Below are 20,029 nucleotides of genomic sequence, written 5' to 3' on the forward strand. Positions count from 1 at the left end.
CATCACCAGATTGCACTTGGGTTCCAAATTGGTTTTAGCTTTTGTGGTATGGTGGAAAACTCAATGTACTGGAGCTGAGAGACTTGGATGCAAGTCTTGGCCAAGTTTGGGGAGTCATGGATGGTACAGTTAAACCTTTTGATGATTCAATTTTCTTTTAACCTATTAAATAAGAGGATTGTATTAGGTTAGCAGTTCTCATTGGGGGATTATTTTGCCCCATGGGGACATTTCATAATGTCTGGAGACATTTTGACTATCACAACTATGGGGAGGTTCCTCAAAAAACTAAAAATAGAAATACCATTTGACTCAGTAATTCTACTCCTAGGAATTTACCCGAAGAAAATAAAATTCCTGATTTGAAAAGACATGTGCATCCCTATGTTTATCTCTTCACTATTTGCAATAGCCAAGGTATGGAAACAACCTAAGTGTCCATCAGTGGACGAATGGATAAAGAAGAGGTGGTACATACACACAATCTAATATTATTCAGCCATAAAAAGAAAAGAAATCCTCCCATTTGCAATAACATGGATGGATCTAGAGAGGATATTATGCTCAATGAAATACACGAGGTGGAGAACAACAAATGCCTTATGATTTCACTTATTTGTAGAGTAGAAAAACAAAACAAAACAGAAGGAAAAATTAGCAGTAGACTCAGACATTGAGAAGGGACTAGTGGTTACCAAGGGGGAGGGGTTAGGTTGGGGGGGAGGGTGAATGGGAAAAAGGGGCACTATAATTAGCAATCACAATATAAGTTGGTCATAGGGATGGTCGTACAGCATGGAGAATACAGTTAATGATTCTGTAACATATTACTATGTTGATAGATAGTAACCGCACTAGAGGGGTTGAGGATTTAATAATATGGGTAACTGTTGAACTACTGTGTTGTGTATTTAAAACCAACATAAGGTTGTATATCAATGATACTTAAAAAAAAAAAAGATTCCCTGGCCCAAAAGTGTCAGTAGTACTTAAGGTTGAGAAGGACTGGTTAGATTATGTGTTAGCTACCTTCTTTCTCTTAAAGGTTTCAATTTTACGGTCTTTTGAAATTATCCTATTTTAAGTTTTTTTCTATAGGCATATTTCACTTTGGGTGAGTTAGCCATAAAATCACATTAAATTTTAGTATTTTGTGTAGTTTCATTTATCCTTTAAATTTAACAAAGTATTATTTGTATGAGGGTGAATAATACTAAGATGTTTCCTTCTTTAAAAAACTATTGATTCCTCATTAATGTACAACAAGAATTGACTCGAAAAGTACCTGTTTTTAACAGGGATTTTCTAATACCTTCCCAGGCTTGTAAAATTGTCTAATTTGGTTTGCTCACTAATAAAACTTGAAAGTCCAAACTTTCTCTTTCACTGAAGATCTTTAGGAGCAGGAACTGAATCTCATCATCTTTGTATCTCCTTGTCTAGGAAGGCGGCTATTCAATAAATGGAACAAATGAACTAACTTAACACTATTAGTATTTGGAGCTAGCTCCATCACTGCTGTTTGTGTTATACAGCCCTGGGAGGTTTCATAGAGTGACTAAAGGAGGTATAGTACTAGGACCTATGGCCTGCCTAATCACTGCTAGTAGTGTTAATGTTTACATATGAAAATTTCTTTAATACAGATTAAATGGAGTGTGTACCAGAAAGTATTTTCCTTTTGACCTAAGATAAAGACTAGTAGTTTAATACAGTATAATAGTGTGGATGTCTTTAGTATAAAGGTTTTTTTTCTTAATTCCAGGCATATAAAATTAATATATAATGAAACTTAAAATTACCATTTTAATAGTGCTGTAGTTTTCAGCTTAGTGAGCAGTCTTCCGCAGGAGTTTCGTTCTTGTTTTTTCCAGTTAACTGGTTTTGCATTTTAAACAAATGAGATGTTTTTATTTGAATCTTTGGATCAAATTTTCCTAACATACAACACACTTTACCAACTTCTCAAATTAAGGATATATGTACCAAATTTAACTTGTTATGGGGTTCAAGATTGAAGTGTTAGATGTTCATTATTTTTTTATTTCCATTCTAATTTAAGTACTGTTTTAGACTTTATTTGTTGGTGTTTACTTTTCATACTCTTTCACTGCCTTCTAATGTGTTGCTTCTAACCTGTTTTGCTGTGAGAAAATTTTTCTAAGTAAATTATATTTTTGAAGTTATTAAAGCTCTGAAGACCTCAAATGTCAGTAATCAACTTTGGGATTTGATGACCCTAATATTTCTGAGGCTTTTTATTACTTAACTCTGCATTCAGGTCTGTGTTGAAGATGGAATTTGTTCATCATTTGGCATGTATATATCATAATGAAAGTGTAACTGGTAATGCTGTTGTACTGGTGCTAATCATTGACTGTGTTATCACAGGACTGTAGAATGTTAGAGCTGGGAGGAGGGACCAGGGAGGCCAACCAGTTCACTCTTACCCTGTCAATTTTAGAGATGTAGAAAAGTGAGTGGAAAGGAGTAAAAAGGTCATAGTCACACAGGTAACTAACATCAGCAGAGAATAGATCCGAGGATCACCCAATACTTTTTCAGTTACACAAGGCTGTCTCAGGGGATCCGAGTTAAGTTTTATTAGAGGAAAAGAGGTTGGTGGTAGGATTGGGACATCTGTATTTGGGCACATTGGTTTCCTATTTTCACTTTGTAGAAGTGGAATGTGAAAACATTGGTTTTGGGAATTACTGTTTTTTCCTCCCAGCGAATTTGTCCATGAATCTTGAGTTTCACTTTGATTTTAACAAAACAAACAGAGCATATTTTCAACTATCTTTTAAACATTCCCTTTCTTTGAGGTGTCTGTCCCTGTTTGGCATTATTAATGACTTCTTCTCCTGAATTCTCTCCTCATAAAACAGTCTGCAGGTGCTCTCTGTCAGGCACTGACACTTTATATATTGCTCGGTCTACAAGATTGGTCTTGGGCTTGTTTTTTCTTTTAGATAATTATTTTTTATTGAAGGGTAGTTGACACACAGTATTACATTACATTAGTTTCAGGTGTACAACATAGTGATTCAACATTTATATACATGACAATTCTAGGTACCAGGTATCACCATACCAAGCTGTTACATTATCTTGACTATATTCCTTATGCTATATATTACATCCCAGTTACTTATTTATTTTACCATTGGAAGTGTGTACTTTTTTTTTTTTTTGTGAGGGCGTCTCTCATATTTATTGATCAAATGGTTGTTAACAACAATAAAATTCTGTATAGGGGAGTCAATGCTTAATGCACAATCATTAATCCACCCCAAGCCTAATTTTCGTCAGTCTCCAATCTTCTGAGGCATAACAAACAAGTTCTTACATGGAGAACAAATTCTTACATAGTGAATAAGTTACATAGTGAACAGTACAAGGGCAGTCATCACAGAAACTTTCGGTTTTGCTCATGCATTATGAACTATAAACAGTTCAAATAAGAATACTCATTTGATTTTTATACTTGATTTATATGTAGATACCACATTTCTCTCTTTATTATAATTATTTTTAATAGAATGCTGAAGTGGTAGGTAGATACAAGATAAAGATAAAAACATAGTTTAGTGTTGTAAGAGAGCAAATGTAGATGATCAGGTGTGTGCCTGTAGACTATGTGTTAATCCAAGCTAGACAAGGGCAATAAAACATCCACGTATGCAGAAGATTTCTCTCAGAACGGGGGGGGTGAGGTTCTAAGCCTCACCTCTGTTGATCCCCAATTTCTCACCTGATGACCCCCCTGCGACTGTGCCTGTCTTAGGTTGTTCCTCCCTTGAGGAATCTTACCCGTCTCTGGCTAACCAGTCATCTTCCGGGGCCGTACACGGAAATGTAAAGTTGGTAAGTGAGAGAGAAGCCTTATTGTTTGAAATGACTAGCTTTTTATTTCTTTGCATATTTATGCCCTGTAGCTTCTATGCCCAGCATTTGTCTTGAGGTATCTTTACCACTTGGAAGAATTATGATACTCGGTAAATTCGATATGAGGCACGAATTCTATTTAGGGGTTGTAATTAGGAAGGAAGAAGAAAAGCTATACAAGTAGCAGGCGGAAGAAAACATGGGAAGATTGATAATTTCTTTGACATATCTTCTTGTAGAGTAACTTCAGCATGTATAGGTTTTAAGCTACTACTTAAATTGCGCACACACATTAACATAATAGTATAGTTACATAACCAAAGCATATCTGTAATTACCAACCATCTCCAGGGAAACCAAGAAAACCAGATAGGCACCATAGGCATTTGTGAAAACTTATCTATGATATGGTGGATATTGTCCAACTGAACTTGAACAGTCTGAGAGAAATCAGACAAATTAAAACAACCCATTCCTGGGGAATGTTCACATCCCTTATGTTCTTTTAACAGTAAATAGTCTGTAGTTGTAAGATTTTGGAGCGCTACAATTTGCACTTCTCCTAATTCTTGGTTGAGTTCCAACAGTATAGATCCAGTCAAATTTGTTGTTTTACTGTATGCACAGGCCAGCTTAGACATCTCCTTCATTCCCATGGCAAGTCCAGGAGCTGGTGGGATGAGTGCATCTACAGCTGTAGCAGTGCGTGGATCTTTGTTGGGGTTTTTTCATGATCATCTTCTGGCATGAGTCTTCCAGAGTGTGCTGATGTTGGAAGTTCTCTTTCATATCGTATCTTAGTTCATTTTCGGGGTAGCCCAATTAGGCTTTGATCTTCTGTATAAACGCAAACAGACCCTTTTCCTACACTTTTATATGCCCTTTATACCCTTGTGTAGAACTCGTTGGAGGTTACCACACAGGAACTGCCCTTTTTGTTTTGTTTTGTTTTGTTTTTGGTATCACTAATCTACACTTACATGACGAATATTATGTTTACTAGGCTCTCCCCTATACCAGGTCTCCCCTATAACCCCTTTACAGTCACTGTCCATCAGCATAGCAAAATGTTGTAGAATCACTACTTGCCTTCTCTGTGTTGTACAGCCCTCCCTTTTCTCCTACCCCCCCATGCATGTTAATCTTAATACCCCCCTACTTCTCCCCCCCCCTTATCCCTCCCTACCCACCCAACCTCCCCAGTCCCTTTCCCTTTGGTACCTGTTAGTCCATTCTTGAGTTCTGTGATTCTGGTGCTGTTTTGTTCCTTCAGTTTTTCCTTTGTTCTTATATTCCACAGATAAGTGAAATCATTTGGTATTTCTCTTTCTCCGCTTGGCTTGTTTCACTGAGCATAATACCCTCCAGCTCCATCCATGTTGCTGCAAATGGTTGGATTTTCCCTTTTCTTATGGCTGAGTAGTATTCCATTGTGTATATGTACCACATCTTCTTTATCCATTCATCTATCGATGGACATTTAGGTTGCTTCCAATTCTTGGCTATTGTAAATAGTGTTGCGATAAACATAGGGGTGCACTGATCTTTCTCATACTTGATTGCTGCATTCTTAGGGTAAATTCCTAGGAGTGCAATTCCTGGGTCAAATGGTAAGTCTGTTTTGAGCATTTTGCTGTACCTCCATACTGCTTTCCACAATGGTTGAACTAACTTACATTCCCACCAGCAGTGTAGGAGGGTTCCCCTTTCACCACAGCCTCGCCAACATTTGTTGTTGTTTGTCTTTTGGATGGCAGCCATCCTTACTGGTGTGAGGTGATACCTCATTGTAGTTTTAGTTTGCATTTCTCTGATAATTAGCGATGTGGAGCATCTTTTCATGTGTTTGTTGGCCATCTGTGTTTCTTTTTTTGAGAACTGTCTGTTCAGTTCCTCTGCCCATTTTTTAATTGGGTTATTTGTTTTTTGTTTGTTGAGGCGTGTGAGCTCTTTATATATTCTGGACGTCAAGCCTTTATCGGATGTGTCATTTTCAAATATATTCTCCCATACTGTAGGGTTCCTTTTTGTTCTATTGATGGTGTCTTTTGCTGTACAGAAGCTTTTCAGCTTAATATAGTCCCACTTGTTCATTTTTGCTGTTGTTTTCCTTGCCCGGGGAGATATGTTCAAGAAGAGGTCACTCATGTTTATGTCTAAGAGGTTTTTGCCTATGTTTTCTTCCAAGAGTTTAATGGTTTCATGACTTACATTCAGGTGTTTGATCCATTTTGAGTTTACTTTTGTATATGGGGTTAGACAATGGTCCAGTTTCATTCTCCTACATGGAGCTGTCCAGTTTTGCCAGCACTATCTGTTGAAGAGACTGTCATTTCGCCATTGTATGTCCATGGCTCCTTTATCAAATATTAATTGACCATATATGTCTGAGTTAATGTCTGGATTCTCTAGTCTGTTCCATTGGTCTGTGGCTCTGTTCTTGTGCCAGTACCAAATTGTCTTGATTACTATGTCTTTATAGTAGAGCTTGAAGTTGGGGAGTGAGATCCCCCCTACTTTATTCTTCTTTCTCAGGATTGCTTTGGCTATTCGGGGTCTTTGGTGTTTCCATATGAATTTTTGAATTATTTGTTCCAGTTCATTGAAGAATGTTGCTGGTAGTTTCATAGGGATTGCATCCAATCTGTATATTGCTTTGGGCAGGATGGCCATTTTGACGATATTAATTCTTCCTAGCCATGACCATGGGATGAGTTTCCATCTGTTAGTGTCCCCTTTAATTTCTCTTAAGAGCGACTTGTAGTTTTCAGAGTATAAGTCTTTCACTACTTTGGTTAGGTTTGTTCCTAGGTATTTTATTTTTTTTGATGCAATTGTGAATGGAGTTGTTTTCCTGATTTCTCTTTCTGTTGGTTCATTGTTAGTGTATAGGAAAGCCACAGATTTCTGTGTGTTGATTTTGTATCCTGCAACTTTGCTGTATTCCGATATCAGTTATAGTAGTTTTGCGGTGGTGTCTTTAGGGTTTTTTATGTACAGTATCATGTCATCTGCAAATAGTGACAGTTTAACTTCTTCTTTACCAATCTGGATTCCTTGTATTTCTTTGTTTTGTCTGATTGCCGTGGCTAGGACCTCCAGTACTGTGTTAAATAACAGTGGGGACAGTGGGCATCCCTGTCTAGTTCCCGATCTGAGAGGAAATGCTTTCAGCTTCTCGCTGTTCAATATAATGTTGGCTGTGGGTTTATCATAGATGGCCTATATTATGTTGAGGTACTTGCCCTCTATTCCCATTTTTCTGAGAGTTTTTAACATGAATGGATGTTGAACTTTGTCAAATGCTTTTTCAGCATCTATGGAGATGATCATGTGGTTTTTGTCCTTCTTTTTGTTGATGTGGTGGATGATGTTGATGGACTTTCTAATGTTGTACCATCCTTGCATCCCTGGGATGAATCCCACTTGGTCATGGTGTATGATCCTTTTGATATATTTTTGAATTCGGTTTGCTAATATTTTGTTGAGTATTTTTGCATCTACGTTCAGCAGGGATATTGGTCTGTAGTTTTCTTTTTTGGTGGGGTCTTTGCCTGGTTTTGGTATTAGGGTGATGTTAGCTTCATAGAATGAGTTTGGGAGTATCCCCTCCTCCTCTATTTTTTGGAAAACTTTAAGGAGAATGGGTATTATGTCTTCGCTGTATGTCTGATAAAATTCCGAGGTAAATCCATCTGGCCCGGGGGTTTTGTTCTTTGGTAGTTTTTTGATTACCGCTTCAATTTCGTTGCTGGTAATTGGTCTGTTGAGATTTTCTGTTTCTTTCTGTGTCAGTCTTGGAAGGTTGTATTTTTCCAGGAAGTTGTCCATTTCTCCTAGGTTTTCCAGCTTGTTAGCATATAGGTTTTCATAGTATTCTCTAATAATTCTGTGTATTTCTGTGGGGTCCATCGTGATTATTCCTTTCTCGTTTCTGATACTGTTGATTTGTGTTGACTCTCTTTTCTTCTTAATAAGTCTGGTTAGAGGCTTATCTATTTTGTTTATTTTCTCGAAGAACCAGCTGTTGGTTTCATTGATTTTTGCTATTGTTTTTTTCTTCGCAATTTTATTTATTTCTTCTCTAATCTTTATTATGTCCCTCCTTCTGCTGACCTTAGGCCTCATCTGTTCTTCTTTTTCCAATTTCGATAATTGTGACATTAGACCATTCATTTGGGATTGTTCTTCCTTTTTTAAATATGCTTGGATTGCTATATACTTTCCTCTTATGACTGCTTTTGCTGTGTCCCACAGAAGTGGGGGCTTAGTGTTGTTGTTGTCATTTGTTTCCATATATTGCTGGATCTCCATTTTGATTTGGTCATTGATACATTGATTATTTAGGAGCGTGTTGTTAAGCCTCCATGTGTTTGTGAGCCTCTTTGCTTTCTTTGTACAGTTTATTTCTAGTTTTATGCCTTTGTGGTCTGAAAAGTTGGTTGGTAGGATTTCAATCTTTTGGAATTTTCTGAGGCTCTTTTTGTGGTCTAGTATGTGGTCTATTCTGGAGAATGTTCCATGTGCACCTGAGAAGAATGTATATCCTGTTGCTTTTGGATGTAGAGTTCTATAGATGTCTATTAGGTCCATCTGCTCTACTGTGTTGTTCAGTGCTTCCGTGTCCTTACTTATTTTGTGCCCAGTGGATCTAACCTTTGGGGTGAGTGGTGTGTTGAAGTCTTCTAGAATGAATGCATTGCAGTCTATTTCCCCGTTTAGTTCTATTAGTGTTTGTTTCACATATGCTGGTGCTCCTGTGTTGGGTGCATATATATTTAGAATGGTTATATCCTCTTGTTGGACTGAGCCCTTTATCATTATGTAGTGTCCTTCTTTATCTCTTGATACTTTCTTTGTTTTGAAGTCTATTTTGTCTGATATTAGTACTGCAACCCCTGCTTTCTTCTCGCTGTTGTTTGCTTGAAATATGTTTTTCCATCCCTTGACTTTTAGTCTGTACATGTCTTTGGGTTTGAGGTGAGTTTCTTGTAAGCCGCATATAGATGGGTCTTGCTTTTTTATCCATTCTGTTACTCTGTGTCTTTTGATTGGTGCATTCAGCCCATTAACATTTAGGGTGACTATTGAAAGATATGTACTTATTGCCATTGCAGGCTTTAAATTCGTGGTTACCAAAGGTTCAAGGTTAGCCTCTTTAGTATCTTACTGCCTAACTTAGCTCTCTTATTGAGCTGTTATATACACTGTCTGGAGATTCTTTTCTTCTCTCCCTTCTTATTCCTCCTCCTCGATTCTTCATATGTTGGGTGTTTTGTGCTGTGCTCTTTCTAGTAGTGCTCCCATCTAGAGCAGTCCCTGTAAGATGTTCTGTAGAGGTGGTTTGTGGAAAGCAAATTCCCTCAGCTTTTGTTTGTCTGGGAATTGTTTAATCCCACCATCATATTTGAATGATAGTCGTGCTGGATACAGTATCCTTGGTTCAAGGCCCTTCTGTTTCATTGTATTAAATATATCATGCCATTCTCTTCTGGCCTTTAGGGTTTCTGTCGAGAAGTCTGATGTTAGCCTGATTGGTTTTCCTTTATAGGTGAGCTTTTTCTCTCTAGCTGCCTTTAAAACTCTTTCCTTGTCCTTGATCTTTGCCATTTTAATTATTATGTGTCTTGGTTTTGTCCTCCTTGGATCCTTTCTGTTGGGGGTTCTGTGTATTTCCGTGGTCTGTTCGATTATTTCCTCCCCCAGTTTGGGGAAATTTTCAGCAATTATTTCTTCTAAGATACTTTCCATCTCTTTTCCTCTCTCTTCTTCTTCTGGAACCCCTATAATACTGATATTGTTCCTTCTTGATTGGTCACACATTTCTCTTAATATTGTTTCATTCCTGGAGATCCTTTTGTCTCTCTCTATGTCAGCTTCTATGCGTTCCTGTTCTCTGATTTCAATTCCATCAATGGCCTCTTGCATCCTATCCATTCTGCTTATAAACCCTTCCAGAGTTTGTTTCATTTCTGCGATCTCCTTTCTAACGTCTGTGATCTCCCTCCGGACTTCATCCCATTTCTCTTGCGTATTTCTCTGCATCTCTGTCAGCATGTTTATGATTCTTATTTTGAATTCTTTTTCAGGAAGACTGGCTAGGTCTGTCTCCTTCTCTGGTGTTGTCTCTGTGATCTTTGTCTGCCTGTACCTTTGCCTTTTCATGGTGATAGGAATAGTTTGCAGAGCTGGGACGAGTGACGGCTGGAAGAATTTCTCTTCTTGTTGGTTTGTGGCCCTCCTCTCCTGGGAGAACAGCGACCTCTAGTGGCTTTTGCTGGGCAGCTGCGCGCAGACAGGGTTTCTGCTTCCTGCCAGGCTGCTATGAAGTTTATCTCCGCTGTTGCTGTGGGCGTGGCCTGGCTCAGGCAGCTGCTCCAAAGTGGTGGAGTCGCGTTGGAGGGGGAGCGGCCGGGAGGCTATTTATCTCTGTAAGGGTCCTCCGTGCTCCCTGCAGCCCAGGGGTTATGGTGCCTAGAGATCCCTGGATTCCCTACCTCTGGATTAAGTGTCCCACCCTGCCCCTTTAAGACTTCCAGTAAGCACCCGCCAAAACAAAACAACAACCACAAAAAAAAAAAAAAAAAAACGTGGCCGCTCGTTTTTCTTTATTCTCCTTTGCCAGCCTCAGGCATCTTCTCACCAGTCTTGCTGCCCTGTTTCCCTAGTATTTGGGTCCCTATCCCTTTAAGACTTCCACAAAGCGCTCGCCAAAACAAAACAGCCAAAAAAAAAACATGGTCGCTCGCTTTTCTGGTGTCCTCCACTGCCAGGCCACCGGTGCAGTCTTGGGCTTGTTTTTATGTCTTTCTTGTTAGGTGTCCTATGTTCTTACACCTTCTCTTCCAAATCTAGATTTCTACACTTCAGGGCATCAAATTCCAGGGTCACATCTTCTGTTCTTCACCTGGCACATTATCCATTTTAATGTCTTTACCTCCTGTCAAAATCAGCATATTTCAAACCTCATTCTTCATATACTTCCCCAGGCAAGCTGTTTTTCCTTGTATTTTTGCCAGTGATAATCACCGTTTTTCCCCCTCTGTCCATTTGGGTTTAAAAACTAAGTTACATAACTACACCCTCCCACCCTTCCATGAATATCCAGTCAGTGGGTCACTGTGTTTATCAGTCTTTTGGTTTATTACTTCTCCCTTCTTTTTCTTTCTTGCCACTTGCATTACTTTCACCCCAATTTTGACTTGTTCCAAACCAGTGAATATAGCCACCACCTTTTTGCTGTCCATAATTTATTTTCCTTTCAGTCTGTCCCTACACGTTGTAAGCAGATTAATATTTTTATAAAGTGCTTTCATAATGCCATTCCTCTTATTAGAAGAACAAACTGCAGGGTATTCTTGGGCTGGATTAAAAGTTTTCCACTGTTTGTGTCTGCACTATCTTGTTTAAATTAGGTTTTGCTCATAGTGTTCAAACGTTTTGAATTGCCTTTGGTCATCTTCTCTGCCTGAATCAGTGGTTCTCCCAGACTTTTGGGTTACATGAGTCAGTAAAATTTCAAAGAATAATTATGAGGATCAAAATGCAGTATTGGGCAAGTAAAGACATTAAAACTTCTTTTTGCTGTTTACTTAGGCAGTACTATTTCAAAATGAATTGGTTATAATACAAATATTAATAAGTTCAATGGAAAATTTATAGGTGTATATATATGTTGTTTTCCTATTTTGTTTGCTTGTCCAAATTGCAGTATATTGGCTGGTAATTGGGAATCACCCATCTAAACAATATGTGTCTCCACAAATTCAAATCTCTTATTTTTACCCTTTCTCACCGTTCCTAAATCACGTAGTGTGTATTCAGGTACCCTTTACCTCAAATTCTCAGACCACTTACACTCTGTGCTAGGCATTTGATGTGGCATCATGACACTTATAATGGGTCTTCAATCCTTAACTAAATTGTAAGGTTCTTGAAGGTACAAACTGGGTTTTGTTTTCTATTTTTCCCTTAGTATCAAGCACTGAGAAGATAATTTTGGTATTTATAATTATAGCTGCTGTTCTGTGTGTCCATCAGGTACATCTGCATTAAGAAAATGGCAGGTCCTTGAAGCTTTAATCATACATTGCTACCCTTACTTGTCATGCAATATTATATTTAACCAATTTTGTACTGTTTTTGGTAGTTAGCTTGATATTAACTATGTCTTATGTTTGTATTTTTCATTAATGAAAGTATTGTCCTCATTATTGTTTAGGAAAGGAGAATTGAAATTGGATCCAGCAAGTCTTACCAACATAGAATGTTTTTCTTGGTTTTTAACTCTGTATCTTACTGTATAGAAAACAAGAGGTCAAGCTATATAAGTAGAGTGGGGTGTGTGTGTGTCCAACTCTTAGTATTATAATATTGAAGTGATAGGACCTTAAATTATTTTAATAGTGTTCATTAATGTATGCTTTAGCACCTAGCAGATAGACCATAATGTAGTTCACTGAAGGAGTAATTACAATGTACATTATAATTATATATATATGTGTGTGTGTGTATATATACATATATATATATATATAAAATGCACACCTTCACGTAAATATGTTAGCTTATTAAATTTGCTTTGGTACACAGTCCATCCTTTCAGCAAATTAATCAGTATTAATAGATTTTCTCAATTTTTTTTTCCCCTCCTCTCCTCTCAGGTGCTACTCAAGTATTGGGAAAGTTCAGGATGCCTTTATATCTTACAGGCAGTCTATTGATAAATCAGAAGCAAGTGCAGATACATGGTGTTCAATAGGGTAAGACTTTGTATAAAAATAATGGTATTATAATTGATAAACGAAGATGGTTGTGTCACATAATGTGCTTCAAAGTTTATATCATGTTATGAAGCTAAGCAGTTCTTCCTAGGTAACTTATTTTTTCTTACTTTCGTCTTCTAGCGTGCTATATCAGCAGCAAAATCAGCCTATGGATGCTTTACAGGCCTATATTTGTGCTGTACAATTGGACCACGGCCATGCTGCAGCCTGGATGGACCTAGGAACACTCTATGAATCTTGCAACCAGCCTCAAGATGCCATTAAATGCTACTTAAATGCAACCAGAAGCAAGAGTTGTAGTAATACCTCTGCACTTGCAGCACGAATTAAGTATTTACAGGTAAAATTTTTAAATAGTAGTTTTTAAAAGGCACATGTTTCCCCATGACAGGCAGAAGGAGGGTGGCTGGAAAGTTTGTCTAGTTGTGTTTTGATGTCTATAATTTGTTCCCATATTTTGTAAACATACCATAGCTTGTAATATTATTTTACTTTTCATTTTAAGTAAGATATGCAGTATTTTAAAAGATGCTCTTTTTGCACATTTACTGTTGATGCATATTAATTTACATAAATTTTTTCTATGTACTGTCTACATTTTTAAGTTGTCATAGCATTTTAGAGAAGAGAACACAAACACTGTCTTTCACTCTAGCTTGGAATTTCATGAGAAGACAGCTATGAGAACTCTGAAAACAGAGCTCAGATTTGTTTTAATTTTCACAAAGGTTTATATTCCGGTTACCCTCTGTATACTTAGTATTTTTCTGAAACCCCAAATTAAGAATCTAATTTCTTTTAAAAACAATTAGTTATAGCATTTAGGAAGATTTAGTGGACTTGCTCTTACTCAAGTAGGCTTGTGTTAAATTTGCTTTTTACATAATTTTTCCTAGGCTCAGTTGTGTAACCTTCCACAAGGTAGTCTACAGAATAAAACTAAATTACTTCCTAGTATTGAGGAGGCGTGGAGCCTACCAATCCCCGCAGAGCTTACCTCCAGGCAGGGTGCCATGAACACAGCACAGCAGGTGAGAAGTTGGGTTATGTTCTGCAGGTGCCCAGCTTTAAGGGTTCTTTTCAATCTGTAGTGGTCAAGCGTATTTTGCTAAGCACAAGAGGCTTTTATTAATGGAAAGCCTTTTGATTTAATTGCAAAGGGAATCTAGATCAAAATAAAGCTTCCTCTGATGTGGGAAGAAATTTTGGGGTGCCAATTTAGAACCTTTGTGCATTTTCATGATTTTGAAGGTGATTTCTTAAAATAATGCTGCAGTGGTTTAATTTTTAAAGCAAGTTCCTCAAAGGAAGGTACACATTCCTCCATTGATGATTCATTTGATTTTGATTTTTAATAATTGCAATCAGCGATGTCCACATAGCTTTGAAAGTACGCAGCTTGTAAAGTTTTATAATTTGAAGGAATGAACTAAGAATATATAGAACCCTATTTTTGTCTTCCTTCTGTGATTCTTAGGCATGTAAACCTCATCATCCAAATACTGAACCTGTATTAGGCCTCAGTCAAACACCAATTTCACAGCAATCCTTGCCACTACACATGATTCCTTCTAGCCAAGTAGATGACCTGTCCAGTCCTGCCAAGAGGAAAAGAACATCTAGTCCAACAAAGGTATATATTTTAGAGAAATAAAAAATCCCAGTCGAAAAGAAATTTTCAACTGCCCTGAATTTGTGCAGTTTCAATATCTTCTGTCCTTTATTTTAAATCTGTGGACATCAAAGAGTGAAAGGTTGGAGTTTTTCCATCCCAAATTCTTAGCATCATATTAAATATAGAAAGTAGGGATAAATTTACATTCATCAAATCATTTTATTCATTTCCCTGCCGTTAAAATCTCAACACACTTTTCATCATCACTTTCTACTGACATTGAGCTAAATTCAAAAATATTGCATCCAGTGGATAGTGTGGTATTTAGGTTAGCCATTTGGGCCATAGTCTAGGGGTGGGCCTTTTTGGGTGGCTTATTAAAGAATCAATACTTTTTTAATTCATGGTTTTCCAAATTTATTATGCATATAAAATTTTTTAAAAAGAATTTAATGTCATAACATCTTTTATATTTAAATAATCCAATTCATAGTCATTTGGCTTCCATTAGTCATTATTGTTAACTCTACGGATTTAACCAAATATTCTTTAAATTTTTTTAAAATCAATTTTCCTCAGAATACTTCTGATAATTGGAGTAGTGGCCATGGAGTGTCACATCCTCCAGTACAGCAACAAGCTCATTCATGGTGTTTGACACCACAGAAATTACAGGTATGTAAGATATGCTTTTGGCATGCTGATTTTCCTGTTTAAAAAGAGTGGAGGTAGTAAGCTTTTTAAGTTGAGTGATTGCTAAAGCCGACTGCTAAAGTTGAGTGGCAGTAAACTCAGTTAGTGTGCACATAAGTAAAGTGAACCCACATTTGTGAGACTGATAGAGATAATTCATTCTTGTTTTTCACTTACGTTTAAACTGGTAGTATATTCACATGGTTACTACGAATGTAGGATGTATAGAGTAAATACTCCTTCCAACTCCTGCCCCTACCCAGTCAGTTCCCCTCCTAACAGACCCCCAATGTTATTTAGTCTATCTATCCAGAGATATGTTGTGCATGTGTTAAGCAAACATTCATCCCCCTTACCTCATATTATTATTTTTCCCCTTTTTTACACAATGATAGAGTGCTATATATACTGTTGAACAATGTATTTTACAGACCTCTCCATATCAGTACATTTTATAGACCTCTCCCTATCAGTATATAAAGAGCTTCCTTGTTCTTTTATGGTTACAGCATATATCTTTATATGGATGTCACATCTTTATTTAAGCAGATCATTAGTTTTGGACAGTTGGGTTGTCTTCATATTTTTTCTGTTCCATACAATGCTGCTGTGAATGTACTTGTCAAATGTATTTTAAGCTTGAAGAGCTTTCTGTGCAAATTCTGAAAAATTCTGTATTAATGAGTAAAATTTCATGCTCATTTATCTCAGAGATAATATTACAGCTAAACCTTCCTCAGATGAATGTTTCTTACTTTCTGAAACTTTTTAAAGGACTTCATCTTGGAGTTGATTGCTGTTGGTCAGGAATCATTCTTTGAGTGGACAGCTGTCCTCAGTTGATCTAGTCATTTCAGGGAAAGGTTGCTTAGAATAGTGACCTTGAGCTTATTACTTAGATATGTTTTTGACTGTATTCTCCTTTCTTCTTCTAGCACTTGGAACAGCTTCGTGCAAATAGAAATAATTTAAATCCAGCACAGAAACTGATGCTGGAACAGCTGGAAAGTCAGTTTGTCTTAATGCAGCAACACCAAGTGTGTATAGCATTTTTTCCCCCTAAAATTTGTTAGCATTTTGAATATTTTTATTGACTGGAACATTATTTTAGAGTATGTTCATCCTCACTTTTACTAATTCTACCAGTATTTGGTGGAATTTAGTAATCTGCGCTTCTTAAAATACTAATAATGGACAGTGAATTTTGGGAAGAAAACGTATTTAATTTCGAATACAAGACTTGGAGTTTTATTTATTGACAGTTATTTTGCATGTATTCTAAAGGTTTATTTATAGTATTTACTTAACAAGCTATCCTAAACTGAGGTGGGGCTCTACAGGGCTGGTTTACTTTGGAGGATCTGGCATATCATTGTAATAGAATGAAATTTTGAGATCCCTTTTTGTGATTGGGGAAAAGACCCATAAACTCGAGTAGTTTTCCATAATTTTCAGCTACTTTCTTTTGTCATTATTAAAGGGATGTTTCTTAAAAATGAAACAGATTTCTCCTTTTCTGAGGAAGCTAATCTAAGTATGAACAAATACAGTTTATTTTCAAAAGTATGTATTTTTGAATCCAGGGACATTAAATGCTGGAGTAAAAATAAGATTAATTTGTTATACACCTTCACATTCTTATTCTCTCCTTTTCAGGCCACACAAGCAGCATTACTTTTTCCTTTGTTTCTGAACAGATGAGACCAACAGGAGTTGCACAGGTACGATCTACTGGAATTCCTAACGGGCCAACAGTTGACTCATCATTGCCTACAAACTCAGTCTCTGGCCAGCAGCCCCAGCTCGCTCTGACCAGAGTGCCTAGTGTCTCTCAGCCTGCAGTCCGCTCTGCCTGCCCTGGGCAGCCTTTGGCCAATGGACCCTTTTCTGCAGGCCATATTCCCTGTAGCACACCAAGAACGCTGGGAAGTACAGACACTATTTTGATAGGCAATAATCACATAACAGGAAATGGAAGTAATGGAAACGTGCCTTACCTGCAGCGAAACGCACTCACTCTACCTCATAACCGCACAAACCTGACCAGCAGCGCAGAGGAGCCGTGGAAAAACCAACTATCTAACTCCACTCAGGTAATAGAAGGACTAGCTGCCTTGTTGGCTTCTCACTTTGTTGTCTTCTTCTATTTTTATGCATTTTGAGAGAAGAAGAAATAAAAGTTGGAGGAATGTTTTTATAAGCATTTTATACTACTATAGTGTTATTACTACATTGAAATTCAGTATATACATACATGAATATATTTTCCATTATAAATTTTATACACACCCAGATAGTCTTGGAAATTTGAAAAGGAAAGTAGATCATATAGTCCCCCCGAAATTTATTGTTAATTTACAATGGCATCAACATCATTTATGCAATATTACTTAGTACATTTCTGCATATATTGCGCACTTAAGATTGAGGTGCTATGCTAGGTTGTAGATATTCTGATGGGAGAAAAACTCCGTTGAAGAAACAGTTACCATAGGTTACTATGAAGTGTGACTTTGGTAGAAGAGTGTTTTGATAGTACCTAGGACGGCACATGACCAAGCTGTTACAGTCTCCAGATATTAGAGAATTTGGGAGTGGAGAATGCTGGTAAAATGTGCCTAGAGTATAGCTTATGAAGAGGGGAGGGTGAAGTACAGGGCTCAAGGAGGTAGACACAGTTGCCTAATTTATCTTGAAGGCAAAGTGGAGCCACTAAAATTTCAAAACAGAGTAATGGATTTCAGGAACATTATTTTTATCAAAGGCATGTGACATATTTTTCTTGGTAGTTCATTGTTAGACATTTAATTTCTAAGTTTTTACTTCTGAATATTTATACACATAGTTTTTTCGATATTTGGGATTGTTTCCATGGAGTGGGTGCTTCAGAGTGGAACTAAAGGTTTCAAAGAGTAAGCATTAAAAAAAATGTTGCCAATACATACTGCCAAATTGCTTATAGTTCTTTATTAGTCTACTATAAGAAATATTTCACTTAATTGCTGGTTAACCTTATATTATGGGTAAAACAGATAAGTTTTTCGGACTTTTAAATTCTTAGAGTACTATTCTTGGTGGGACCATCTCTTCTAGAGTGATTAGTAGTTTTATTAATTCTTAACTGTTGAGGTCCTACTATGTTCATGTCATATTTGAGGTTCTGGGGCTAAGTCAGCAAAGAAAACACACAAAAATGTCTTAATTAGGATAGGTAAATGGACAATAAACAAGCATTACATGTAGAATGTTAAGTAGTGATATGATTAGTTCCATGGAAAAATATATTGGCAAAGGAAGCTAGAGAGTACTAGAGGTTAGTGGTAGATCTGTTGCATTTATGAATAGGAAGGTCAAGGAATGCTTCACTGGAAGGTGACATTTGAATAAAGACCCCAATTACAGAAGTGAGCCTTGAAAATATTTGTGATAAGAGTGTTCAAGGTCTAGGGAGCAACAAAGTGCAGTAGGCCCTATGGTAGGAGTGTACTTTGCATATTTGAGGAAAATCAAGGTGGCAAGCAGGGCGAGTAAAGGGTGAAAAGAGAGGTAAATGGTGTCCAGCAGGAAACAGGCTAGCTAAATCATGTTCAGCCTTGTAGGCCTTTGTAGGGGTGTTGGATTTTATTCTGGATAAAATGGGAATTTCTAGGGGATTTTGAGTGGAGGAGTGATATGATCTTAGTTTTTAACTAGATCTCTGGTACTCTGGATAGACTAAAGCAAAAGTAGAAATGATGTGGCCAATTTGGAGGTTAACTACTGTCATCCAGGTTAACAGAATGGTGGTGGCTAGACCCAGAGTGGCAGCAGAAGTGGTCAACTTTGGGATGTATTTGGAAGGTAGTACCAACAGGATTAGCTGATAGAGTGGGGTGTGACAGAGAAGAGTCTAAACTAGCCTGACCAATCAGAAGGATGGATGATGAGACTGGATGCAGTCACCAAGGGGTGAGAACATACTGAGAAAACTCAAAATTGAGTCTTGGGGCATTCTAGTGTAATAGGTCCGTAAATTGAAGAAGTAGCAAAGATGACTAGAGAAAGAGTGACCTGTGAAGTAGCAGGAGATCCAGGAGAATTTGAGTAATGCCTTGGAAGCTAGATGATGAAAGTCTTTCAAAGGAAGAGAGTGTGATCTAAGTGTAAATCAAAAAAGGTCCATACATCAAGTAAGGCAAGGACTGGAAGATTACCATCCAAAGTATATGGTGCCATTGCTGAGTCAGGAAACTATGAGGTAAAAGCAAGTCCAGCCCCTGACTGTGATCTGTTTTTTGTTTTGTTTTTACAGCCTATGAACTAAGAATGGTTTTTCCATTTTTAAAGGGCTGTAAAAAAAAAAGAATGTGTGACAGAGATTGTATCGTCCACAAAATCTAAAATACTTATAATCTGGCCCTTTACAGAAAAGGTTTTCTGACATTTGATAAGAGCAATTCAGTGGATTCGTGGGGGCAAAAGTCTAATTGTAGTGGGCTTCAACATAATATGGAAGGAGAGAAATTGTAAGCAACAAGTATAGACAATTGTAGGACAGATACCTGTAGTTATAGGCTACATGCTGCCCAGTGCCAGGGGTGCCACTCCTATAAACCATGCCTAAGGGAAGGAAAGAAACAGGTAGTAGTTGAAGGGGAAGTGGGCTTAAGAGTTGTTTCATTTTTTTAAGTTTAGGATGGGAGAAATAAATTTAAGATGGATGAAAGCTAATGGGAAAGATTAAACAGGAAGACATTAACACAGGAGAAAGAAGAGAATTGTTAAGAGTAGGGGAGAAGATGGAATTTTGGGGGTTCAGTCTTTAAATATTAAATGATTGGACAACTTGAGATTTTTCTTGGAATGCCATGGTGCTAAGGGATAATTGGCGGTTGATAAATGAGAACCTTTGTTATGATTAGAACTTAGCGTTCTCTTATTCTTCATTATATCTAATTCCCTGGCTTGCTTAGTTGCTGTGGTTTTCCAGTAAATACTCTCTTAACCCTATTTTGGAAGTTTGCTGTCCTTTAAAAGCATAATTCTAGTGAAGGAACCTTCAGTTTGC

General features: G+C 37.3%; 1 protein-coding gene across 13 annotated transcripts in view; it reads left to right on the forward strand.

Moving 5' to 3' along the window:
* The window catches only part of KDM6A (lysine demethylase 6A), a 267,811-nt gene that overhangs the window by 196,237 nt on the left and 51,545 nt on the right, over positions 1–20,029 (forward strand). For 2 of the 13 annotated variants that reach the window (XM_057495767.1, XM_036907471.2), the window contains exons 11-17: positions 12,552–12,650; positions 12,795–13,014; positions 13,571–13,705; positions 14,152–14,307; positions 14,869–14,964; positions 15,918–16,019; positions 16,680–17,075. In XM_057495767.1, the coding sequence (XP_057351750.1) occupies positions 12,552–12,650; positions 12,795–13,014; positions 13,571–13,705; positions 14,152–14,307; positions 14,869–14,964; positions 15,918–16,019; positions 16,680–17,075 (1,204 nt within the window). The remainder of the gene's footprint in view (positions 1–12,551; positions 12,651–12,794; positions 13,015–13,570; positions 13,706–14,151; positions 14,308–14,868; positions 14,965–15,917; positions 16,020–16,679; positions 17,076–20,029) is intronic. The other 11 variants (XM_057495768.1, XM_036907472.2, XM_057495770.1 and 8 more) reach the window with 6 other exon arrangements.

The sequence above is a fragment of the Manis pentadactyla genome, chromosome X (genome assembly GCF_030020395.1).
Source record: "Manis pentadactyla isolate mManPen7 chromosome X, mManPen7.hap1, whole genome shotgun sequence".
Taxonomy (NCBI): Eukaryota; Metazoa; Chordata; class Mammalia; order Pholidota; family Manidae; genus Manis; species Manis pentadactyla.